The sequence below is a fragment of the Oncorhynchus clarkii genome, chromosome 19 (assembly GCF_045791955.1).
Source record: "Oncorhynchus clarkii lewisi isolate Uvic-CL-2024 chromosome 19, UVic_Ocla_1.0, whole genome shotgun sequence".
Lineage (NCBI taxonomy): Eukaryota > Metazoa > Chordata > Actinopteri > Salmoniformes > Salmonidae > Oncorhynchus > Oncorhynchus clarkii.
In genome coordinates, this window is record NC_092165.1 from 14,099,988 (window position 1) to 14,126,864 (window position 26,877).

The 26,877-nt window shown below is 45.9% G+C and overlaps 1 protein-coding gene across 2 annotated transcripts in view; it reads right to left on the reverse strand.

The window, feature by feature from the left end:
• Positions 1-5,085: 5,085 nt before the first annotated feature.
• The window catches only part of LOC139374131 (deoxycytidylate deaminase-like), a 46,623-nt gene continuing 24,831 nt past the window's right edge, over positions 5,086-26,877 (reverse strand). Inside the window, exons 4-6 of one of the 2 annotated variants that reach the window (XM_071115131.1) lie at positions 25,228-25,344; positions 12,668-12,764; positions 5,086-5,499 (exon numbers count right to left, since the gene is read on the reverse strand). In XM_071115131.1, the coding sequence (XP_070971232.1) occupies positions 5,421-5,499; positions 12,668-12,764; positions 25,228-25,344 (293 nt within the window). In that variant the 3' untranslated portion in view covers positions 5,086-5,420. The remainder of the gene's footprint in view (positions 5,500-12,667; positions 12,765-25,227; positions 25,345-26,877) is intronic. The other variant, XM_071115132.1, reaches the window with a different exon arrangement.

A 26,877-nucleotide genomic window follows, 5' to 3' on the forward strand; every position in this document is an offset into this window, starting at 1 on the left:
AAGTGACTTCTAAGATGATGAACTTCTGCAAAGTGGGAGAAATCTTCAGGTGCATATAGGTAGAGAAGAGCGACTTTGCAGTGGCTCGCTACACACACACCCCGTCATTTCACCTACATAACAGCAGGTCTGTCATCTAAGACCTTGGTCACAGCGCTACAAAGACGTTAATGAGACGTCGTCACTTGGTCACTAAAGACGGGGGAAAGAGACATGATCATTATTCAACACAGGTGCAGTTGTTGTGTTCGCTACTGGAGAGGAAAAAGAAAGAAGGGAAAAAGAGAGGGGTGGATAGAGAGAAAAGACAAAGGAAGAGATGCTGACAGGTGAGGCAAAGCGAAAGACGGACGGACCCACACCAAAAAATTTAACAAATATAACGTGAAATATACACAGTGTAGAAAACATTAGGAACACCTTCCTAATATTCAGTTGCACCCCCTTTTGCCCTCAGAACAGCCTCAATTTGTCAGGGCATGGACTCTACAAGGTGTCGAAGGTGTTCCACAGGGATGCTGGCCCATGCTGACACCAATACTTCCCACAGTTGTGTCAAGTTGGCTGGATGTTCTTTGGCTGGTGGACCATTCTTGATACACACGGGAAACTGTTGAGCGTGGAAAAACCCAGCAGCGTTGCAGTTCTTGACACACAAACCAGTGCGCCTGGTACCTACTACCATACCCCCTTCAAAAGGCACATAAATCTTTTGTCCTGCCCATTCACCCTCTGAATGACACACATACAGTGGGGCAAAAAATTATTTAGTCAGCCACCAATTGTGAAAGTTCTCCCGCTTAAAAAGATGAAAGGCCTGTAATTTTCATCATAGGTACACTTCAACTATGACAGACAAAATGAGAAGAAACAAAATCCAGAACATCACATTGTAGGATTTTTAATGAATTTATTTGCAAATTATGGTGGAAAATAAGTATTTGGTCAATAACAAAAGTTTCTCAATACTTTGTTATATACCCTTTGTTGGCGATGACAGAGGTTAAACGTTTTCTGTAAGTCTTCACAAGGTTTTCACACACTGTTGCTGGTATTTTGGCCCATTCCTCCATGCAGATCTCCTCTAGAGCAGTGATGTTTTGGGGCTGTTGCTGGGCAACACGGACTTTCAACTCCCTCCAAAATATTTTCTATGGGGTTGAGATCTGGAGACTGGCTAGGCCACTCCAGGACCTTGAAATGCTTCTTACGAAGCCACTCCTTCGTTGCCCAGGCGGTGTGTTTGGGATCATTGCCATGCTGAAAGACCCAGCCACGTTTCATCTTCAATGCCCTTGCTGATGGAAGGAGGTTTTCACTCAAAATCTCACGATACATGGCCCCATTTATTCTTTCCTTTACACGGATCAGTCGTCCTGGTCCCTTTGCAGAAAAACAGCCCCAAAGCATGATGTTTCCACCCCCATGCTTCACAGTAGGTATGGTGTTCTTTGGATGCAACTCAGCATTCTTTGTCCTCCAAACACGACAGGTTGAGTTTTTACCAAAAAGTTATATTTTGGTTTCATCTGACCATATGACATTCTCCCAATATTCTTCTGGATCATCCAAATGCTCTCTAGCAAACTTCAGACGGGCCTGGACATGTACTGGCTTAAGCAGGGGGACACGTCTGGCACTGCAGGATTTGAGTCCCTGGCGGCGTAGTGTGTTACTTATGGTAGGCTTTGTTACTTTGGTCCCAGCTCTCTGCAGGTCATTCACTAGGTTCCCCCGTGTGGTTCTGGGATTTTTGCTCACCGTTCTTGTGATCATTTTGACCCCATGGGGTGAGATCTTGCGTGGAGCCCAGATCGAGGGAGATTATCAGTGGTCTTGTATGTCTTCCATTTCCTAATATTTGCTCCCACAGTTGATTTCTTCAAACCAAGCTGCTTACCTATTGCAGATTCAGTATTCCCAGCCTGGTGCAGGTCTACAATTTTGTTTCTGGTGTCCTTTGACAGCTCTTTGGTCTTGGCCATAGTGGAGTTTGGAGTGTGACTGTTTGAGGTTGTGGACAGGTGTCTTTTATACTGATAACAAGTTCAAACAGGTGCCATTAATACAGGTAACGAGTGGAGGACAGAGGAGCATCTTAAAGAAGAAGTTACAGGTCTGTGAGAGCCAGAAATCTTGCTTGTTTGTAGGTGACCAAATACTTATTTTCCACCATAATTTGCAAATTAATTCATTAAAAATCCTACAATGTGATATTCTGGATTTTTTCTCTCTCATTTTGTCTGTCATAGTTTAAGTGTACCTATGATGAAAATTACAGGCCTCTCTCATCTTTAAGTGGGAGAACTTGCACAATTGGTGGCTGACTAAATACTTTTTTGCCCCACTGTACATAATCCATGTCTCAAGGCTTAAAAATCCTTCTTTAACATGTCTCCTCTCCTGCATCTACACTTATTTTGAAGTGGGGTTAACAGGTGACATCAATAACGCATCATAGCTTTCACCTGGATTCAACTGGTCAGTCGGTCATGGAAAGAGGGTTTATACGCACGGATATCTGGGTTTATACGCACGGATATCGACTTTGCCGCTTGAGCATGCTTTTGCGGCACAGTCGATAGCGCGCTGGACACCGGGCTAGAAGGTTGAGGGTTCAAGACTTGCTCCCTGCTGTTTCATTACAGTACACAATAATAAAAATCATGGGACCACGCAGCCGTCACACCGCTCAGGAAGGAGACACTTTGTCTCCTAGAGATGAACGTACTTTGGTGCGAAAAGTACAAATCAATCCCAAAACAACAGCAAAGGACCCTGTGAAGATGCTGAAGGAAACAGGTACAAAATTATCTATATCCACAGTAAAACAAGTTCTATATCGACATAACCTGAAAGGCCGCAAGGAAGAAGCCACTGCTCCAAAACCTCCATAAAAAAGCCGGACTACAGTTTGCAACTACACATGGGGACGAAGATCTTACTTTTTGGAGAAATGTCCTCTGGTCGGATGAAACAAATAGAACTGTTTGGCCATAATGACCATCATTATGTCTGAATGAATAAGGGGGAGGCTTGCAAGTCGAAGAACACCATCCCAACCGTGAAGCACGGGGGTGGCAGCATCATGTTGTGGGGGTGCTTTGCTGCAGAAGGGACTGGTGCACTTCACAAAATAGATGGCTTCATGAGTCAGGAAAATTATGTGGATATATTGAAGTAACATCTCAAGATATCAGTCAGGAAGTTAAAGCTTGGTCGCAAATGGGTCTTCCAAATGGACAATGACCCCAAGCATACTTCCAAAGTTGTGGCAAAATGGCTTAAGGACAACAAAGTCAAGGTATTGGAGTGGCCATCACAAAGCCTTGACCTCAATCCTATAGAAAATTTATGGGCAGAACAGAAAAAGTGTGTGTGAGCAAGGAGGCCTACAAACCTGACTCAGTTACACCAGCTCTGTCAGGAGGAATTGGCCAAAATTCGCCCAAGCTTGTGGAAGGTTACCCAAAACGTTTGACCCAAGTTTAAATTGTTTAAGGCAATGCTACCAAATACTAATTGAGTGTATGTAAACTTCTGACCCACTGGGAATGTGATGAAAGAAATAAAATCTTAAATAATTCTCTCTACTATTATTCTGACATTTCACTTTCTTAAAATAAAGTGGTGATCCTAACTGACCTAAAACAGGGAATTTTTACTGGGATTAAATGTCAGGAATTGTGAAAAACTGAGTTTAAATGTATTTGGCTAAGGTGCATGTAAACTTTCGACTTCAACTGTATATCCATTTGTATATGTGAAATATAATGAATATATTTCCATACAAATGTATTACAAATAGATTTTAAATGTATGTCACACATTCAAATACATTTCAAAATGAATATTGTTGTATCCTAAAATGCATCCCCCAAAATATATCTTAAAAAATCTGTATGAGACAAAAATAGAACCAGGCAGTGATCACTCGTTGGCATGTCCACCTGTACCTCCACATGTAGCTAGCTATAAATGTGAGTCCACGACTGCTCCTCAGCCCTGGCTGGCCGGCGTGTTATTTTTATACGATAACTGCAGCAATCACTCTGGTTGGCAAATCTGAGATGCTCATGCCAACATCAAATGTGAGCATGCAGGACAAAAGCAGTTCAGGTAATGCTAGCAAGGTGATTCAGGGAAGGTGAGGTGTAAACTTGAGACAGGCGATTGTAAGTGGAGGCATCCAGCAAAACAGGTTGTGGCTGCGTTCAGGGTTTATTGGCCAACAGAGGCCCTGGCAAGCTAGAGGTAGAGATGCAGAGAGGGGAACCTGGGTAAGATGTGCATGCACTGCCTTGCTCCTTTCCAAAGCTCATGAACTCACAGCAGTCTCTCTCGGTCTACCTCCGTCAGAGGCCCCTATTAAAGAGCATGGAGGGGGTCGCCTGAAAGGGCGGAGAGGAAAAGAAGTCGGGGCAGAAGAGAACGGGGGCGGGGGGGGGGGGGTGTTTGAGTGTGGTGTCCTACAGGCCTCTCCCGAGACTCACCATATCAACACCCTCTAGATCAGACACAGGCTAATCAATGACCTTTTCATCCTTACCTTCCTCTCCATCACAGACACTCGTTTCAAGGCCGGGGAAAGACGGAAAAGTCCGGTTATTTTTTTTTATGGCCACTTCACACGCTCTCGCACTGCCTTTTTGTTAGGAGTGAGTGGGGATGATTTCATATTCTGTAAACATGTCTACATGGAGGTTGTTTGAGTAGCACACCTAAAAAGGCATCTGATATGGAGTTATCCTTCTCCAAATATCTATTCTATTTTTTCTCACTTTCTTCTGTCCAGGTCCAACCCCCAGCTCGATTGGCAAACCTGTTTCTTGGCAACGCAACAGTTTAGTGTGGGATATTGAATTGACCTGCATATTCACAGTATTACACACACGCACCACTTCATGTCCAGCAGATCTATGCTTGGATATTACCCAAAATATTGTGTGTCTTTTGAGGAATTAGTGCTTTTGTCAATGTAGAGTACTTCTACCACCTGATTGCACCTCTATTCAAACTAAAAACAATGAGAGACAAAGCTATAGCAGTTTCCATATTTTCTTGCATAAACGCTGTACACTTGAATGATTTTAAAACATTGCTCATAGTTTATTAGGTTGACATTGCATGTGCAGCACACAATGTGTTTAGTGTTTCGGTACTCCTGCCATTTGTCTAACATTTTATTACGACTAAAACAGTATCCTGATGGTGTGAAAAAAAATGCATCTAAAAGACACCGCAGTGAAAGTAACCCCATGTCAATTCACAAGTCAATTAAAATAAAGTTCCGCACTGTAAAAGACAAAAAACTAAATCTTTACCATGAAATGTTTCTATAAGATTTAACATTTACAGTAGAGGTGTAGAGATGTCCACTCTTTCTTTCCCTCTTCTTTCTTTCTCAAGGTGAGTGTGTTTCAGCCTGTTCCGCTGAACATCCCAGAGTTAATAGAATCAAAATCGATGACAATCTTGTTTCGCTTGGGCTTGAACTGCCTGCGAAACAAACAGACACACACAGAGGGAGAGAGCGTTGAGAAGAGGAGAAAAAGCAAGTCACACTTTGTGTAGCCAGGAACTTTTCCGGAACTTGTTCAGCACAGGGACTGTTTTGAGTCAAAGACAGGGGGAGGCAGCAGAGACAAAGATGAAGGGATGGGACACGGGTAAAACAAAAAAAGAGAGAAAGAAAGAAAGAAACTCTTTTCTTTTTCTCCTGCGCCCAGGAAGGAGCTCTGGGGGATCCAATTACCCATAAGCTTGCCTGGGGAGAGGGGGTGTAGGGTGGAGCGGCCGCCCCCTCGAGGAGGTACTGACAGGGACCAGGGATGCATTTTGCCCCCTTATCGCCACAACCCCCTGCCGAGGTCCCCAATACCAGCAGAGAGTAGACTACTCCTGTCCTCATCGCTCTCTTTATGTCTCTTTACTTATCTCTCGCTGTCCCTCTTTCTCAGTCCCCATGCCTGGACTCCCCGTACAGACCTGAGGCTGTATAGTTAGATCAAGTCTATTAGCAGGACCCCTGGATCTGTCCCGGCGCCCTGGAAAGAGAGGCCTGTAAGCAAGCGCATCGCAGGCTACATCCCAAATGGCACCCTATATAGTGCATTACTTTTGACCAGTTCCTAGGGCACCACTTGGGACGTAAAAGGTTTTGTAGCACAACAGCTACGATTACCGCAGTGAAATGGCAGGCCACTAGCCTTTCTGGAGGCTTTTTATAAAGCAGTTTCTTAACACCTTGTCGTGGAGTACGTGCCCAGGCAGAAGAGAAGAGGCACTGTAGCGTGTCACAGTTCACCACTGCACGACACACTAAAAGCCTTGCTGCCTTGTAAAATGCCACCACTAATAGCGTTCCAGGACACCTTTCATTCTGAAGACAGAAGGCACACACACACACACATGGAATGAATACTGCTTTGCCACCTGCTTTTAAATCCCAAGACCAAAGATGTTCTCACTCAATCAAATCAAAATGTTATGTCGCATGTGCCAAATACAACAGGTGTAGAGACCTTACCGTGAAATGCATACTTACAAGCCCAACGCACATTTTTTTTAAGTAAGAAAATACTTGCGGGGGGAAAAAAGTGACAAAATAACGAGGCTATATACAGGGGGTACCGTGTCAACGTGTTGGGGTACAGGTTAGTCAAGGTAATATGTAGAGTACCAGTCAAAAGTTCAGACACACCTACTCATTCAAGGGTTTCTTTATTTGGACTATTTTTCTACATTGTAGTGAAGCCATAAACTATGAAACGCATGTGGAATCATGTCACCCCAAAAAAAGTGTTAAATCAAAATATATTTCACTTGAGAATTTTCAAAGTAGCCACCCTTTGGCCTTGACAGCTTTTCACACTCTTGGCATTCTCTCAACCAGCTTCATGAGGTAGTCACCTGGAATACATTTCAATGAACAGGTGCACCTTGATAAGTGAATTTGTGGAATTTCTTTCCTTAATGCGTTTGAGCCAATCAGTTGTGTTGTGACAAGGTAGGGGGGGTATACAGAAGATAAACCTTTTTGTTAGAAGACCAAGTCCATATTATGACAAGAACAGCTCAAATAAGCAAAGAGAAATGACAGCATCATTACTTTAAGACATGAAGGTCAGTCAATATGGAACATTTCAAGAACTATGGAACTGGCTCTCATGAGGACCGCCAAAGGTAAGGAAGACCCAGAGTTAGCTCTGCTGTAGTCCACAATCAGCTCATCTTACTCACGTTGAGGGAGAGGTTGTTGTCCTGGCACGACACTGCCAGGTCTCTGACCCCCTCCCTGTAGGCTGTCTCATCGTTGTCGGTGATCAGGCCTACCACCGGTGTCGTTGACAAACAGAATGATAGTGTTGGAGTCGTGTGTGGCCATGCAGTTGTGAGGTGAACAGGGAGTACAGGAGGAGACTAAGCATGCACCCCTGAGAAGCCCCCGTGTTGAGGGTCAGCATGGCAGATGTGTTGATGCCTACCCTTACCACCTGGGGGCGGCCCGTCAGGAAGTCCAGGATCCAGTTGCAGAGGGAGGTGTTTAAGTGATGAGCTTTGAAGGCACTATGGTGTTGAACGCTGAGCTGTAGTCAACAAACAGCATTCTCACGTAGGTGTTCCTTTTGTCCAGGTGGGAAAGGGCAGTTTGGAGTGCAATGGAAATTGCATCATCTGTGGATCTGTTGGGGCAGTATGCAAATTGTAGTGGGTCTAAGGTTTCTGGGATGATGTTGTTAATGTGAGCCATTACCAGCCTTTCAAAGCACTTCATGGCTACGGACGTGAGCGCTACGGGTCTGTAGTCATTTAGGCAGGTTGCCTTTGTGTTCTTGGGCACAGGGACTATGTTGGTCTGCTTGAAACATGTAGGTATTACAGACTCGTTCAGGGAGTGGTTTGAAATGTCAGTGAAGACACCTGCCAGTTGGTCAGCGCATGCTCTGAGTACGAGCCCTGGTAATCTGTCTGGCCTTGTGAATGTTCACCTGTGTTCACATCGGCTACGGAGAGCGTGATCACAGTCGTCCGGAACAGCTGGTGCAGTGTTGCTTGCCTTGAAGCAAGCATAGAAGGCATTTAGCACGTCTGGTAGGATCGCGTTTCTGGGCAGCTCGCGATTGGGTTTCCCTTTGTAATCCATAATAGTTTGCAAGCTCCGCCACATCCGACGAGCATCAGAGCCGGTGTCGTAGGATCCAATCTTAGTCCTGTAAAGATGCTTTGCCTGTTTGATGGTTTGTCGGAAGGCATTGTGGGAAAGTCTTGCAGCTTAGCATCCACATCATCAGACCACTTCCGTAATAAGCGAGTCACTGGTACTTTACGCTCAAGTGCTTGCTTGTAAGAAAAAACCAGTAGGATAGAATTATGGTGAGACTTTCCAAGTGGAGGGAGAGCTTTGTATGCGTCTGTGTGGAGTAAAGGTCTATAGAGGTTGTTGTTGTTAGACCATCATAGACCATCACCCGTGTTACCGGAGGTTGCTGTCATGCTGATGAACGGAAAACCCAGCCAACTATATATTATCCATGTCCTTGTTCAGCCATGACTCAGTGAAACATAAGATATTACAGTTAATGTCCCATTGCGCGTTAGACTATCTTACCAATCTCTTTTCCAGCGCTTGCACGTTAGCCCGTAGGAGAGATGGTAAAGGCATTTTCAAAGGCTACATTTCAGTCCACATAACATTTGACAAACTACAGTAAATTTTACAAAACACAAATTGTATTTTTCTGTAATGCCTATTTTTGGAAAGGGGAGGGTGCTCAACCAACGTGAGTCGAGGTTCTACCAAAGAAAGAAAAAAGTACTCATAATTGAAAAGGAAAAGGCGTAACACTTGCTCACCATTAGAAATGTGTTTTTTTTAAGCAGGGTTAAAAGATTAATGCTTCAAGCCTTCAATAAAGGCAATAATTCTTATCTACAAATAAAGGTCAATTCAACTGGTTATACTGCGTCAACATTGATTCATTCATTCGTGTATTTTCCTCAAGGTCAAAAATGTTCCTTGAAACTTCTATTGAGTATGCGATCCAGTTAAGAGTCAAATTTAATACACGCTTTCGGTCCAAAATGCCAACGGATACAGACGGAAAATAAATAAAGAGGGATGGAGGAAAAGAGAGAAATAAAATAGTCATCACAAACGTGTAGGAGGAAGTACATGATCAGCTCAGGGATTTGGCCTCGTTTCCCAAACTCGGTCCTGGGGATCCCCCTGGGTGCACATTTTGGTTTTTGCCCTAGCACTACACAGCTGATTTAAAATAATCTAAGCTTGATGGGGGCACCAGGATCGAGTTTTGGAAACCATGAGCTAGAGGACAACCTGAATAGGTGTGTGTGTGCATCCTCAATAAAACCAGCTATTGGAAGTAAACTCTACCCCCATATGAACACATCTTCAAAGCTTTCTATATATATATATATAAAAAAAATAATCAGTGGAAGTGTATGGGTACATCCCAAATGGCACCGAATTCCCTGTAGAGTGCACTACGTTTGACCAGAGCCCTATGAGTAGTGCCATAATGTAGGGCACTATATAAGGAACAGGGTGCCATTTGGAACGCAAACACACATATATATATATATATAGTATTTTCTGGCTTCCTGTCTCCAACAGTAAAAGTCTTATTTGATCTGACGAGGATGAAGTATTAAGACAGTATTTAAATACCTGAGCTGTAACCCTGTGTGTGTAATGTGGCTCAGGGGGAGATTTCCAAGCATGTGTGGTAGCGAGACATTTCAATGGGAATCAATTAAAGAACGTTCTGCTTGTTCATGTACCTGCAAATAAGGACATGTTGGTGAAAAATATGCTTCATCTTTCCCCGTGTGTATATGTGTATCTATAGAGTATGCATGTGCTGTTCGGGGTCTATACAGTTTGTTAAAAGTCCTGCAACGGGTCGGATACCCACAATTCCCTGCGGTTGAGCCGCAAAAATAAATAAATAGTAAAAGAATCGGCTTGCGGGTGGGAATGAAAACATTCAACACGCGGATCAGAACAATTATATTGCGGGCTGGAATTTTTTTCAATCAAGATTAAGAAAAAAAAGATACAAACCCAGGAACTTGTTGTGTTGAAATCAATTAGGCTATGTGAGCGGTGAGGCAGACATTGCCTGGGCCTAGGCTCCCAGCCACATAACCAGAGAGTGGAGCAGGAAACGGTCCAATAGTAGAATGTGTGGTGCTGAAACATTCCTACATTTGTCGACGTGCAGATCTTTTGTTTCCTTATGCCACGTGACAATATGTTGCAAAGTTTATTTCCCCTGACTACTAGCTCACGTGAAGATGGGTAACGTAACAGGAGAAATAAAACCAAAAAGGTCACGATGGTGAAATACACCATTGTGAAAACTGGGTGCTGCTCGATTGAAATCGCCGATTTGGAAAGGTTTTGGAGTAGTTGTGGACAAGGCAAGCAGGTATTTGTTAATGATAATTTAGTAGATTATATTAATTCAGGCTTTTGATCACACACACACACAGCCATATCAAGTTTAAATCTGTGCAGCCAATAGCCTACAAAATAAATGAATGCTATTTTTCCAGCCTATAGCCCATTTGATTCTGTGAATTGTTTACATTTCAATTAAACTATTTAATTATCCAAATAATATTGAATGTAAAGGTATTGTTTTGTCAGCTACAGGCTTACATTTGGTAGTAAGAAAGCCTATAGAAGGCTCTTTTTCAAATGTGAGTTGTCAATGTGGCGCATCGCATTGTGAAAATATGAAGATATAATTCTTAAAGAGGAGCTGAACTTCATGATTTGGTCTAGTTTTTCGGCTTGGTCATTAAGAAATGCTGCAGCCATGACTGAAGCCAAACGAGAGTTGTCTTGTGGGGACCGTCAATAAATTAGTTCATTAGGCCCCATCTATAGATTTCACATGACTGGGAATACAGATATAAAAAAAAGGTAGGGGCGTGGATCAGAAAACCAGTCAGTAACTGGTGTGACCACCATTTGCTTCGTGCAGCGCGACACATCTCCTTCGTATAGAGTTGATCAGGCTGTTGATTGTGGCCTGTGGAATGTTGTCCCACTCCTCTTCAATGCTGTGCGAAGTTCCTGGATATTGGCGGTAACTGCAACACATCGATCCAGAGCATCTCAAACATGCTCAATGGGTGATGTGTGACTAGGCAGGCCATGGAAGAACTGGGATATTTTCAGCTTCCAGGAATTGTGTACAGATCCTTGCGACATGGGGCCGTGCGTTATCATGCTGAAACACGAGGTGATGGATGACTGGCATGACAATGGGCCTCAGAATCTCGTCACGGTATCTCTGTGCATTCAAATTGGCATTGATAAAACGCAATTGTGTTTGTTCTCTGTAATTTATGCCTGCCCATACCATAACCCCACCATGGGCCACTCTGTTCACAACGTTGACATCAGAAAACCACTTGCTCACACAACGTCATACACACTGTCTGTCATCTGCCAGGTACAGTTGAAACCGGGACTCATCCGTGAAGAGCACACATCTCCAGCGTGCCAGTGGCCATCGAAGGTGAGCACTGCGGACAGGTCAAGACCCTGGTGAGGATGATGAGCACGCAGATTAGCTTCCCTGAGACAGTTTCTGACAGTTTGAGCCGAAATTCTTCAGCTTTTCAAACCCTCAGTCTGGGTGGTTGGTCGGATGTGGAGGTCCTGGGCTGGCGTGGTTACAAGTGGTCTGCGTTTGTGAGGCCGGTTGGACTTACTGCCAAATTCTCTAAAAACAGAGACGGCTTATGGTGGAGAAATGTTATTCTCTGGCAACAGCTCTGGAGGACTTTCTTGCAGTCAGCATGCCAATTGAACACTCCCTCAAAACATCTGTGTGTTCTGTGACAAAACTGCACATTTTAGAGTGGCCTTTTATTGTCCCCAGCACAAGGTGCATCTGTGTAATGATCACGCTGGTTAATAAGCGTCTTGATATGCCACACCTGTCAGGTGGATGGATCATCTTGGCAAAAGAGAAATGCTCACCAACAGGGATGTAAACACATCTGTGCATAACATTTGAGAGAAATAAGCTTCTGTGAGTGTGGAACATTTCTGGGATCTTTTATTTCAGCTCATGAAACATGAGACCAACACTATACATGTTGCGTTTATATTTTTGTTCAGTATAGAATATGTAGAGACATGTAGAGACATTTATCAAAATATCTATCTGCTCCTTTCATCACACCTCTTTCCACACACTCACATCTCCCCCCTCCCCCTCCCTCAATCCGGTGTTGTTTGTGAGAGCAGATTGGCAGCAGGTAGTTAGTTGTAGGCTGTATGGGGTCTGGTGCAGTCTGGCACTGCTGACCCCCCCCCCAGTAGTCCCAGGACAGGTCGTTAGTGGGTAGGGTTTACACCCCTGAAACAACCCTCATATCCAGGCACTAACCCCCCCCCCCCCAACCATGCCCCCAACCCTTTGACACGCATGTATACAGGTACAAAAACACACGTGTGTAACCCCGAGGGGAGCGCCATCTAAGCTCCAACCCTGTTTGTTTGGAACCTCTTCTCACAGAACTGGCAGATGTCAATTAAGTCATCCACACTCCTCTTCCCTCCATCCAGGAGCAACACACACACACACACACACACACACACACGGCGGCTCAGGAGACTCACTTGTATTCGATCCCTGCCAAGTTAAGCAGCCGTCTGGAGGCAGTCATTTCAGGGATGTCGTGGTACTTGTCTGACAAATAAATCACGTCCTTTATACCTGTAGGTAAGAGACAGCGAGGGGAAAGAGGGAGGGATGGATGGAGGGGAAAATAGAGGGAGAGAGAGAGAGTCAATTATCTATCGGACAGGCTCGGGATGATGGTGAGTGGTGACTAAGGGAGGGAGGGAGGTCTCAGTAAACCCTGCGGAGTGGAGAGGGAGGAGGGGTGCAATTGAGTGTGTGTACTGTATGAGGGAGGTCGATAAACCCTCAACAGCAGGCAGAGTCCAATACCGAGAACTAAAGACGAAGCAGGAAATCTACCAACCCCAGCTGTCATCTTTAAAAGCACCCCCTTCCCGCTTAATGGAGGTGTGTGTGCGTGTGCGTGTGCGTGTGTGAGCCTAAGCGGTATACAACAGGGCCTGGCTCGATTAGTATATCTACCATACCATCATGCTTGGGAGGTCCTCGGCTCCCTACACAAACACAATATACACACACACAATATCACTCTGTCAAAAAGGTCACATACAGCGGGTGCCCGCCTTATCTGCCAACACCCCACTGAAACACCCCTAAACTGCAGAGATAGGATTGGTTGTCCCCCATGGCTCTGTGCTGGGCCCGCCTGATATCTTCCCCGCATCATCAGAGCTTTAAGAGCCGCTGGCTCAATCCGGCTCAGCGTTGCCCAGCATGGCTTCCCAGTCTCACCTGCCCTGTATTATCGGACAGTTTCATCTGCGGGAAACTGTGAGAGAACCGGTATTTATCCTGTGATCCGCTGAGGGGAGACCACGCAGAGTGAATTCTATTCACCACAGTAGATAAAGAGCGACGGACTATAGGGCTGGCTGGTGGTGTTACTGTTAGCGGCACTATCTATACAGGGAGTGAGAGACAGGCTAGACAGACAGTGGTGATAATATCCACTCACCTGGTATGGACTGGACTGTTATGCTCATCATATTCTCTTCACTTCGTATCACACCAGTAGCTGTACAGTTACTACTCTGATCGCCGATGTTAACAGGAGAGAAAGGCCAGCATGTGGCGCTACTGAAATCTAACTAATCACAGTAGAGCAGAGGTCGTTATGTCTGGTCCTGGTAATCCAGGGCGCATGCGTGTTTGCCCTAACACTACACACCTGATGCCACTCGTCGTCAAACCTTTCACCAGTGGAATCGGGTGTGTGGTGCAGATTAAGAAACACTGGTCTGAACGACTACAAGAGCAAAGCTTACTTCACCACAACGACACAGGCGACTATTCAAAAGAAACATTAGCAGCGGATAAATGTGTACGAAAAACAACAAAAGCATATCTGAATGTGTGCAGCGGCGCTGCCTGGCCTAACAATGGATCAGATAAATAGATCAAACGCACAAAGCGTCTCTTCTCCCAGGTGGAAGTAACAGAGCTTTGTGGACAAATTGTTTGCAACCGTAGAAGGCCACAGAGTGCAGAGGCAGTACGTGGGCGCGTTCCTTTATTCGTAAATCTCCCGCTGAAAATAATATCTCTGATATTTGGATTTGCATATTTGGATTTGCACAATTGGCCTAGGATCGTCCGGGTTAGGGAGGGCTTGGCCAGTAGGGATATCCTTGTCTCGTCACGCACCAGCAACCCCTGTTGCGGGCCCGGGCGCAGTGTGCGCTAACCAAGGTTGCCAGGTGCACGGTGTTTCCTCCGACACATTGGTGCGGCTGGCTTCCGGGTTGGATGCGCGCTGTGTTAAGAAGCAGTGCGGCTTGGTTGGGTTGTGTATCGGAGGACGCATGACTTTCAACCTTCGTCTCTCCCGAGCCCGTACGGGAGTTGTAGCTAGTAGCTACTGAAAACAATTGGATACCACGAAATTGGAGAGAAAAGGGGGTCAAATAAAAAAAAAACAATGTAAGAAAAAAAACTTTTCCCCGCAAAAAAGAAATAACCGCAACAAATAAATAAAACATTGAATCAAACTTACTTATTGAAGTAATGTCCGGGTGTGAGTTTGCATATGGTAGCAGTCTGAACGGGGATAATGCCAGTGTTCCAAATGTATAGCCAATAAACAAACCATGAATAAAAATGCACACACACAATGGACTGTCAATATTGCCTAGTGAGGGCTCTGCAGGATTTGGCATTCGCGCTTGGCTGACTCCGCTGGGGTGTGATGGAAGGGGAATAATGATTGGTGGTGGTGATGGTGAGGGCCACAGGGTGTCTGTGTGCTCCAGCAGTAGGTGTTGCTCATGCTGTCAGACCACCATGACTCTTAAGTAGCACAGAGGGGCAAATCAGGGAGATGGCTTGAAATTACACTGGTTTATTTTGGCAGAGAAATGTGTGTGTGTGTGATGTCCTTACTATGTAATTGGGCAACAGGGAATTTCGTTTTGATGTGTGTAAGGAAGGCGCGGGCTGTGTGTGTGTTCTGTGGGCCGAGATATGGTCGTTTGGGGGTGCAGTGGTTATGAAGTGGGGCTTCACTGCCTCACAGCTCTAATAAGAAGGAAAAGCCTCTAGAGGATCCAAGATCAGCCCAACCAACAGCCTGGAGTTAACAGGCTGCAGCATGGAGAAGTGGTGTGTGTTTCTGTTTGAAAGCGCTGCTCCCAAGAGAGAAAAGACTCAACATCCGCACTGCTTGAGACAGAAACCGTTTCACATAACCTTCTGCACCAAGCGGGGAGCTTTACAAGTCACCAAGGACAGGAGCTTTAGTCTAGCGTACGGTAGCCGATACACATCATTTAAAAAGCAAATGGGATGAAATTAATCTAGTCCTTCTAAAACACATCCTTCAGAGCCAAGATGGGAGGTTTGCTTTACGACCATAGAGATGAGGTTGTGAGTGTCAGAATCTGGTCAAGCAGCCCAGTCTCAGCCACCTTCTGCCTATGCTACTATCGGTCTCCCTGTCCCCGTGTGCTGTCCAAATACGGACAAAAGAAATACAACAGAGATCAGATGTTCCTAGACGGGGTTCTGAGTCTGACAGCTTGAGACGCCAGTAGTAGTCATGTTAGAAAAGGAGGTGTGGAATTTAACAAATGTACTATTGAAAAATCCCCCACCACAACTTCTTTCCACTGATCTATAGTGAAGCAACAGAGGAAAACAGATCCATAGTTGAAATATAAAACGGAAAATGAAAATATCTTTAAAATAAAGCACATTTGTTTTCTCTATGTCTGGGAGATATTTTTGTGAAGTACACTGAAGGTGATATGCACATCCACGACCTTTCGAAAAACCGATGCTACTGTAGAAGGCCTGCACGGCACAATGTATCATTTATCATGTCTGTAAAAACATAAATAGCCCTTTATCCATCTCTACCCGTTGCCAAGACGACAGACTAGCAATAAAGAAAACACATTTTATAGATTGAAGACTGAGAAACAATACATTCGAACTGATAATCGACCGCAAAGCATGGTGCAGACTACCCAGTACATCACTGAGGCCTTGCTCCCTGCCATCCAGGATCTCTAGACCAGGCGGTGTCAAAGGAAGGCCCGAAATTGCCAAAGACTAAAACAATAAACTGTTCACTCTGCTACCATCCGGCAAATGTCACCGGATCATCAAATCTCGGACCAACAAGCTCCGAGGCAGCTTCTACCCCCAAGCCATATGAATGCTAAATAGTTAATTGAATGGTTACCCTGAGTATCTGCATCGAACCCCATTATGCACAGACTCTACGCAGACTAACAAAGGCAAATATATTGCAGCTCAAAAATGTATGTATGTAAACTCTGCAAAAAAAGAAACGTCGCTTTTTCAGGACCCTGGCTTTCAAAGATAATGCGTAAAAATCTAAACTTCACAGATCTTCATTGCAAAGGGTTTAAACAGTTTCCCATGCTTGTTCAATGAACCATAAACATTTAATGAACATGCACCTGTAGAACGGTCGTTAAGACACTGACAGCTTACAGACGGTAGGCAATTAAGGTCACAGTTATGAAAACTTAGGACACTAAAGAGGCCTTTCTACTGACTCTGAAAAACACAAAAAGAAAGATGCCCAGGGTCCCCGTTCATCTGCGTGAACGTGCCTTAGGCATGCTGCAAAGAGGCATGAGGACTGCAGATGTGGCCAGGGCAATAAATTGCAATGTCCGTACTGTGAGACGCCTAAGACAGAGCTACAGGGAGACAGGACGAACAACTGATCGTCCTCGCAGTGGCAGACCACATGTAACAACACCTGGACAGGATCGGTACATCCGAACATCACACCTGCGGGACAGGTACAGGATGGCAACAACAACTGTCCGAGTTACACCAGGAATGTACAATCCCTCCATCAGTGCTCAGACTGTCTGCAATAGGCTGAGAGGCTGGACTGAGGGCTTTTGGCCTGTTGTAAGGCAGGTCCTCACCAGACATCACCAGCAACAGTGTCGCCTGGACTCACTGTCGCTGAAGCAGACAGGACTGGCAAAAAGTGCTCTTCACTGACGAGCCACGGTTTTGTCTCACCAGGGGTGATGGTCGGATTCGCGTTTATCTTCGAAGGAATGAGCATTACAACGAGACCTGTGCTCTGGAGCGGGATCGATTTGGAGGTGGAGGGTCCGTCATGGTCTGGGGCGGTGTGTCACAGCATCATTGGACTGAGTTTGTCATTGCAGGCAATCTCAACACTGTGCATTACATGGAAGACATCCTCCTCCCTCATGTGATACCCTTCCTGCAGGCTCATCATGACATGACCCTCCAGCATGACGATGCCACTAGCCATACTGCTCGTTCTGTGCGTGATTTCCTGAAAGACAGGAATGTCAGTGTTCTGCCATGGCCAGCGAAGAGCCCGGATCTCAATCCCACTGAACACGTCTGGGACCTGTTGGATCGGAGGGTGAGGGCTAGGGCCATTCCCGCCCCAGAAATGTCTGGGAACTTGCAGGTGCCTTGGTGGAAGAGTGGGGTAACATCTAAAAGGCAATAACTGGGATATCTGGTGCAGTCCATGAGGAGATGATGCACTGCAGTACTTAATGCAGCTGGTGGCCACAGCAGATACTGACTTACTTTTGACCCCCCCCCCCTCCCCTTTTGTTCAGGGACAAATTATTCAATTTATTATTCCAATAAACGCAGTTGACAACGTTTCTATTTTTGCTGAGTTTATCTATGTATGTATACATGCATGTATGTGTTACTGCTCTGGAGGAGATCTGCATGGAGGAATGGGCCAAAATACCAGCAACAGTGTGTGAAAACCTTGTGAAGACTCACAGAAAATGTTTGAGCTCTGTCATTGCCAACAAAGGGTATATCATAGTCTGTCATAGTTGAAGTGTACCTATGATGAAAATTACAGGCCTCATCTTTTTAAGTGGGAGAACTTGCACAATTGGTGGCTGACTAAACACTTTTTGCCCCACTGTATATGCATGTATGTGTATATATGCATGTTTGTGTGTATATGTATGTGTATATACATATATCTCTCTCACACACACACACGTTCAAAAGTTTGGGGTCACTTAGAAATGTCCTTGTTTTTGAAAGAAAAGCTAATTTTTTGTCCATTAAAATAACATCAAATTGATCAGAAATACAGTGCAGACATTGTTAATGACTATTGTAGCTGGAAATGGCAGATTTTTTATGGAATATCTACATAGGCGTACAGAGGCCCATTATCAGCAACCATCACTCCTGTGTTCCAATGGCACGTTGTGTTAGCTAATCCAAGTGTATCATTTTAAAAGGCTAATTGATCATTAGAAAACCCTTTAGCATGTTAGCACAGCTGAAAATTGTTGTCCTGATTAAAGAAGCAATACAACTGGCTTTCTTTACACTAGCTGAGCATCAGCATTTGTGGGTTTGATTACAGGCTCAAAATGGCTGAAAACAAAGTACTTTCTTCTGAAACTCGTCAGTCTATTCTTGTTCTGAAAAATTAAGGCTATTCCATGCGAGAAATTGCCAAGAAACTGAAGATCTCATACAACGCTGTGTACTACTCCCTTCACAGAACAGCGCAAACGCGCTCTAACCAGACTAGAAACAGGAGTGGGAGGCCCCGGTGCACAACTGAGCAAGAGGACAGAATGTCTAGTTTGAGAAACAGACGCCTCTCACAAGTCCTCAACTGGCAGCTTCATTAAATAGTACCTGCAAAACACTGATCTCAACGTCAACAGTGAAGAGGCGACTCCGTGATGCTGGCCTTCTAGGCAGAGTTGCAAAGAGAAAGCCATATCTCAGACTAGCCAATAAAAATAAAATATTAAGATGGGCAAAAGAACGCAGACACTGGAGGAACTCTGCCTAGAAGGCCAGCAACATTAACAATGTCTACACTGTATTCCTGATTAATTTAATGTTATTTTAATGGATGAGGACATTTCTAAGTTCCCCAAACTTTTGAACGGTAGTGTGTATACACATACATGCATACACACACAGTGCCAGTCAAAAGTTTGGACACCTATTCATTCTAGGGTTTTTCTTTTTTACTATTTTCTACAATGTGGAATAGTGAAGACATCAAAACTATGAAATAACACATATGGAATCATGTAGTAACCAAAAATTGTGTTAAACAAATCAAAATAAATGTTATATTATAGATTCTTCAAAGTAGCCACCCTTTGCCTTGATGACAGCTTTAAACACTCTTATTTTTAACTCTGCATTGTTGGGAAGGGCTTGTAAAAGTCTAGACCCGTCTAATTCGGCACATGTGACAAATCAAATGTTATTTGATATTGTTGTTATGTAACTAATACTAGTGACCAGTCATGAATGGGATGGAAAACTCAGAGGCAGTTTGAGTTGTAAAAAACGCAACATTCTGGAACGTTCCACAACAGTGACTTAAGTGGACGGGAGGGCAGCTTAAGTAACTCAAAAGAGAGGGAGGAGGGTAGGGTAGCTAGCCATTTGGGACCAGACTAAAACTTTGGAACATTTCAAATTAGCCCACTCCAGTGGAAGTTGGTGACAGACACAGAGAGTTTGTGTGTGTGTGTGCGGGTGAATGCCTGAAAGTGTGTGCCTGTGACAGACATGCTCGGCCCCTCGCCAGCGTGAGCCCAAAGTGACAAGATGGCAGAGAAGGATGGCAGGCAGGCGCTGGGGAGTCAGTCCAAGCCCAATAGACTGAGGAGGCTCCCATAAATCCATGTTTTACGCATCCTTTTGACCAGCTACGGAAAGAAAAGAGTGTGAAGGAGAGAGCGAGGAAAAGAGAGGAATATCAGGCAAGGAATGTAAAAGAAAAAAGGAGGAGGGGGCTAATACGTGGCAGCCGAGAGACCAAATGAGAAAGAGGAGAGAGAGAAAAGGCAAGGGAAATCCGAAGTGAGGAAGAAAGCGGCCTCTCGTTAGGGCTAAGTGGAAGGACGGGCATCATCTTACGAGTTCCAACCCAACTTTACTATATAGTGACTTCTACCGTGATTATCTTTACTTTTTTTGTACAGAAACTTCATATTATTGTCACACGACCGCAGAAGCACTTCTGGACATCAGATCGACAGCTACTAACCTAGATTTTGACTTCAACTCCCGACTCAGCTGTTCCACTGTTCATACCGAACCCTGTTCCTTTGTTTCCGTGGGCTACCAAAACGCTGCAGGCATAGACGTGGGAGACGAGGTGGAGCCCTGGTGAAATTGAGGCGAAGTGAAAACCGAACGGCGCTCCCTTCCGTTCGACTGGCAAATCACTTGAGAATAACATGGATGAGCTCCGTTCGAGAGTCTCCTATCAGAGAGACTTGAAAAGGTGCAACATTATGTGTCTTACAGAAACGTAACTTTTATAAAGTAACTGGTTCTGCTGCTTCAAGTGTGAAGGAAATCTCTAGCTTTTGCTCACCTGGTATATGGTCATTGTAAGCTGCAGACCTTTTGACCTACCAAGAGAGTTCTAATGTGTAATTATCACAGCTGTCAAACTGTATGGGGCCATCAACAGAAACTGCTCACCCAGAAGAAGCATTTTTGGTGGGTGGAGACTTTAACGTTGGGAGACGTGAAACTGTTCTACCCCTATACCCCTATGCCTGAAGGTACCACGTTCATCTGTACAAACAATAGTTTGACCTCAATCCTATAAAACACTTTTGGGCAGAACTGAAAAAGCGTGTGTGAGCAAGGAGGCCTACAAACCTGACCCAGTTACACCAGCTCTGTCAGGAGGAATGGGCCAAAATTCACCCAACTTATTGTGGGAAGCTTATGGAAGGCTACCTGAAACATTTGACCCAAGTTAAACAATTTAAAGACAATGCTACCAAATACTAATTGAGTGTTAGTAAACTTCTGACCCACTGGGAATGTGATGAAAGAAAGAAATCATTCTCTCTACTATTATTCTGACCTTTCACATCCTTAAAATAAAGTGGTGATCCTAACTGACCTAAAACAGGGAATTTTTACTAGGATTAAATGTCAGGAATGGTGAAAAACTGAGTTTAAATGCATTTGGCTAAGGTGCATGTAAACTTCCGACTCCAACTGTATGTAGCTCCATTCTTGTGTATTTTATTCCTCGTTACCATTTTATTTTTAAACTGCATTGTTGTGAGGAGTTGTAAGCAAGCATTTCACAGTTAAGTCCAGAACAGTTGTATTTGGCAAATAAAATGTTATTTGATTTTTTATTTCAAGTGACTTACAATAGCAGGTCTTGTAATGAGCCAGTGATAAACAGGAGAGGGACACACACTATGGAGGAGCATTCCAATGGGATTAGGAAAGCAACAAAAGGCCTCCAGATTAGCTCATGGGAATACAATGGGAGCGAGCCTGCTGGGAGGAGAGGGGTGAAGAGGGGCAACCAGTGAATTAGCTACGTAGACTCAGAGGACGGATAACCTGCTAGGTGTTAGGACAGTGCCGTCTGCTCGTCAACACAAACATTCTTCATTTTCTGTACAACGATCTTAAGATGGATAATGACTCCTCAATTCAAAATACATACTGAGGCGTTAAAGCTAAATGCACCAACGCATGACTGAGCTAAGGAGAAATAGTTTGGCGCCCGACACCAACACAGCTCTCAGTATTAAAGACGTAACAACACTGCCAGCGTGGGAGTCAGGCCGGACCACAGCGCTGCCAGCGTGGGAGCCAGGCCGGACCACAGCGCTGCCAGCGTGGGAGTCAGGCCGGACCACAGCGCTGCCAGCGTGGGAGTCAGGCCGGACCACAGCGCTGCCAGCGTGGGAGTCAGGCCGGACCACAGCGCTGCCAGCGTGGGAGTCAGGCCGGACCACAGCGCTGCCAGCGTGGGAGTCAGGCCGGACCACAGCGCTGCCAGCGTGGGAGTCAGGCCGGACCACAGCGCTGCCAGCGTGGGAGTCAGGCCGGACCACAGCGCTGCCAGCGTGGGAGTCAGGCCGGACCACAGCGCTGCCAGCGTGGGAGTCAGGCCGGACCACAGCGCTGCCAGCGTGGGAGTCAGGCCGGACCACAGCGCTGCCAGCGTGGGAGTCAGGCCGGACCACAGCGCTGCCAGCGTGGGAGTCAGGCCGGACCACAGCGCTGCCAGCGTGGGAGTCAGGCCGGACCACAGCGCTGCCAGCGTGGGAGTCAGGCCGGACCACAGCGCTGCCAGCGTGGGAGTCAGGCCGGACCACAGCGCTGCCAGCGTGGGAGTCAGGCCGGACCACAGCAGCAGCTTTTTCACATTAGAACTGAGACCGGCTGAGAATATAATAGGAGGCTGATTTGAGGATTTATAGTGTAAATAACAAGACAGTTACGTACTATTAACCGTCTGGTAACAGGGTGGGTGGAGAGAGGGGGGGAAGGGGAGGAAAGGAGGAGAGAGGAGTGAGTCAAAGTAAGTAATTGGGTGAATAAAAGTGTGCCAGGGAGAAATGGGAGAAAAACAGAATGATTGAAATAGAAAAGCGAACGATAAAAAGGTGGAAAGAGATTGGAGGGAGAGAGAGTTCTGGGTGGCTCCACACGGTTACTGAGAAGCAGCGCAACTCATTTGAACTCCAGTCCAAAAATAAAAGCCAACTGAGAGATTTGTTCAAACGTTGATTGAACGGGTGGCCTGCTGGAGACCGAGAGGAAACGAAGGGGGAGCGGTGAGAATGATAAGACCACAGTGCCCCCTAAAGCCAGAAGAGTAGACCTCTTTTTCCCCTCCATCTCTCATCTGAAGAGCCTGTGTATTGAGAGGCCAAGAGGGTTTCGTTCAGGGCGCGCGCACACACACGTTGAGGGGCCGAGGGGCTACCGTTCAAGGCCTTGCAAGCGTTACTTAATAAAAAAAACCTTTTTAAAGGACTCGGAGGATCCCTTCCCGTTCTTTGAGAGCTGAGCCGTTCTGTTCGTTGGTACATGAGGCGCATTTATTAAACAGACAAACGACCGGACAGAGCGGCACACACACACACACACAGAGAGAGAGCGAGAGCGCCGCCCACTCGGTCAGACCATACTTTAACCTATTCCCTAGGTTGAGGTTCAAACGCCCTCTTTGACCCCACAAATGGAGAAGTTGTAATCAAGGCTGAATGGAAATAAGCCCATTTCTAGAGTGAGAGATTAAAACCAGACGAACAGGTGCAGCGCTAAGGAGCGCTGTGGAATTGAGCCCAACAGCCTTCCGTAGGCCTATCGGATTCACTGACACGTTTCACGGTAAATAGCAAACACATCTATTGTTAAACCCTCTGATTCTCATCATGCTGTTATGACAGTGAGAAGGATAGATATGAGAGAGTGAGAGAGCGAGAGAAAGGGAGAGAAAGAGAATTAGTAAGACAGAAGCAGAGGGAAAAAAAATTATTTTTCTAGAGGCGGGGCGGAGTGAACAGTCATCACACGCCACCTTTGTGAAACATGGCACTTGTTGCTAAGCGTTTGACAAGCCAGGTTGAAACTGCATCACAAATTAGGTTGGCTTGTTGCTGTTCAGTTTCCTTCTCTCCTCTTGAAGGTGCAGGTGAACAAAAAGTGTGTGTGTGTGTCTGTGTGTGTATAAACTCCCTCCTTAATGAAGTAGGAGCCTGGAGATGGAGCTTATACACCCCACTGTGCCGGGGAGAGAAGAGGGCCTGGCAAGACCCATTTGTGATCAGAGTGAAATAGTGTGTGTAGGAGTGTGTCGGAACTATGAGTGTGGGTATGCATGCCTGCATACATGTCAGTATATATAGCTGTGTGTGTGTGTGTGTGTGTGTGTGTGTGTGTGTGTGTGTGTGTGTGTGTAGGAGTTGAGAGTGTGTGTGTGTGTGTGCCTGTGTGTGTCTCACTTCGGTATGCAGCTCCAGGAGGGCCTCTTGCCTAAGGAGCAACAGCAGGGGGTTGTGGGAAGATAACGGGGGAAGGAAAGTTTTTCGAGGGAGGGCAGAAAGCAGTAGAGAGGGAGCGAAGGAGAAGGATCGAAAGAGGGAAAAAAAGCTGTGCTTGCCGTTCGTGTTGCTATGTTTGAAAAAAGCAGAGGTTGCGGAGTATAATAATGTTTCCTATCGTAAGTGGGGGGGAGCAACAAGAGGGGTAAGGGTACGGGTTGCACCACCCCCCTTGAAACCTTGTTCCATGTTGGGGGGGAGGGGGGGGGGGGTCGTCCCCAATCCCCAGTGTGACGTCGCTCCCTCGCCGAGCATTCTGTCTAACAGAATCACCTTGACACACAGACCGTACCGCGGCACACAGACCGTACCGCGGCACACAGACCGTACCGCGGCACACAGACCGTACCACGTCAACGGTGATCAAAACACACCCAAAACAACACTGCTGAGAATCTGTTGCGCAATCGCCACAGTTGAATTAGTATGAACAGAAAAATATATATGTTGCTGCCATTTGGTAAACAAACGCCAGTACAGAAGGAAGCGAAGTCAAAAGGGAAGGCGAGCAGATATCTCCTACCTGCGTGGTTGGAGTGGGTCGCTGTGTGGTCTGCCCATCCGTCAGCGCCAGTCTAACACCTGCGTAACTCATACTGCACAGAGGGAACACTGTATGGCACTTAGGCTAAACACAAAGTGAGCTAAACTGACATGCTTTGTGGTTGTCAACCGGGATGTATAGAGGGAGAAAAGATAGGAAAGAGGTGATGTGTTTAGTGGAAGAGGAGGAGAGGCGTCTCGCTGTGACTAGCTGAGTCAAGGACGAGAGAGGGGGGAGTGTGTGTGTGTGTGTGTGTGTGTGTGTGTGTGAAGAGGTGTAGAAAGAGAGGAGGAGGAGGAGTGCAACACGGGAAGAGCACGAACGAAGGAAGAAAATAAAAAAGGAATGCGGAGAGAAGAAACACGACAACACCAAAGGTGCGGAGCGGGAGAAGGAGTGTGTGACCCTGAAAGGATGAAAAGGAGCAGAGAAAAGGTACCACAAAGAGAGAGATGAAAAGGGAAGTGAAGGGTGGAGAAAAGCAAAGGTGGGTTTGTGAGGGGAGGGCAACAGTTGGGAGGAGGCTCACCTGTTTGGAAATGGAGAACAAAAATGACAGAACAGAGGGATGGGTGAAGGAGAGGGAGGGGTCTCATCTGCGTGTGTGAGTGTGGGGGGGGGGTCCCACCTGCTTGGATGATGAGCTTGGCACACTCGTTGCAGGGGAACAGAGCCACGTACATGGAACAGCCCTTCACATCCGCTGAGTTCTTATTCATGATCGCATTCAGCTCCGCATGGCACACTGGAGGAGAGAGGGGGAGGAAGAGAGAGGGGGAGTAAGAGAGAGGGGGAGTAAGAGAGAGGGGGAGTAAGAGAGAGGGGGAGTAAGAGAGAGGGGGAGTAAGAGAGAGAGGGAGGTAGAGAGAGGGGGAGGAAGAGAGAGGGGGAGGAAGAGAGAGGGGGAGGTAGAGAGAGGGGGAGGTAGTCAGAGGGGGAGGAAGAAAGAGGGGGAGGTAGAGAGAGGGGGAGGAAGAAAGAGGTGGAGGAAGAGAGAGGGGGAGGTAGAGAGAGGGGGAGGAAGAGAGAGGGGGAGGAAGAGAGAGGGGGAGGAAGAGGGGGAGCAAGAGTGAAAATCTGGTCAACACACCAGGGGTGGCAGTGAATCAAAAGAGACATTTATATGCAGACGATACAGGTCTCCTAGTTCCAACAGCCACATAAAAAAATTCACTGGTCTAGGATCAGGTCCCCCCGGTCCATATAAGCTCATTCATTGATCTGAAAAAGGCTAAACTGATTCTAGTTCAGCAATTCCACCGAGACTCAATACAGACCTTAATTCCCATTGTCCAGTGGAAAGTGATGCACTGAGAGTGAACAGATGCCTCCTCTCCCCTCCACCCTGGCAGCCATAAAATGACTCCTTCCTAACGTTAATTACGGGAAATGAATTGCCCCCCTATCAGCGACGGTGGCCGATTACAGAGCACACCCGCCAACCCCCAAACTGTAGTGTGATTACCATACACACCCCCCCCCCCCACTAGCCCCATGCCAGCCAGCCAACCATGCCGCCACCCGCTACTGCGGCAGATTTGCTTTGGCACAACATCAGAGCACGGCACGGCATGACATGCACGTTGGTCCACTGCGCTCACAGCAAGCAGGCAGAACTCATGAGAGAGAGAGAGAGAGAGAGCCGAGGGATGGTTAACTTGGAGAATTTGTGACAAACAGTTGTCATGGCAGCATGACTTCGGTGGGGAACACGATAAGATATTATCCTGAGCACTGTTTAATGTTAGTCACTGGTCTCAGTTACTATTAGAACAGTGGTAGTTACCATTACAGTCACTGGTCTCGGTTACTATTAGAACAGTGGTAGTTACCATTACAGTCACTGGTCTCAGTTACTATTAGAACAGTGGTAGTTACCATTACAGTCACTGGTCTCAGTTACTATTAGAACAGTGGTAGTTACCATTACAGTCACTGGTCTCAGTTACTATTAGAACAGTGGTAGATACCATTACAGTCACTGTTCTCAGTTACTATTAGAACAGCGGTAGTTACCATTACAGTCACTGGTCTCAGTTACTATTAGAACAGTGGTAGTTACCATTACAGTCACTGGTCTCAGTTACTATTAGAACAGTGGTAGTTACCATTACAGTCACTGGTCTCAGTTACTATTAGAACAGCGGTAGATACCATTACAGTCACTGGTCTCAGTTACTATTAGAACAGCGGTAGTTACCATTACAGTCACTGGTCTCAGTTACTATTAGAACAGTGGTAGATACCATTACAGTCACTGTTCTCAGTTACTATTAGA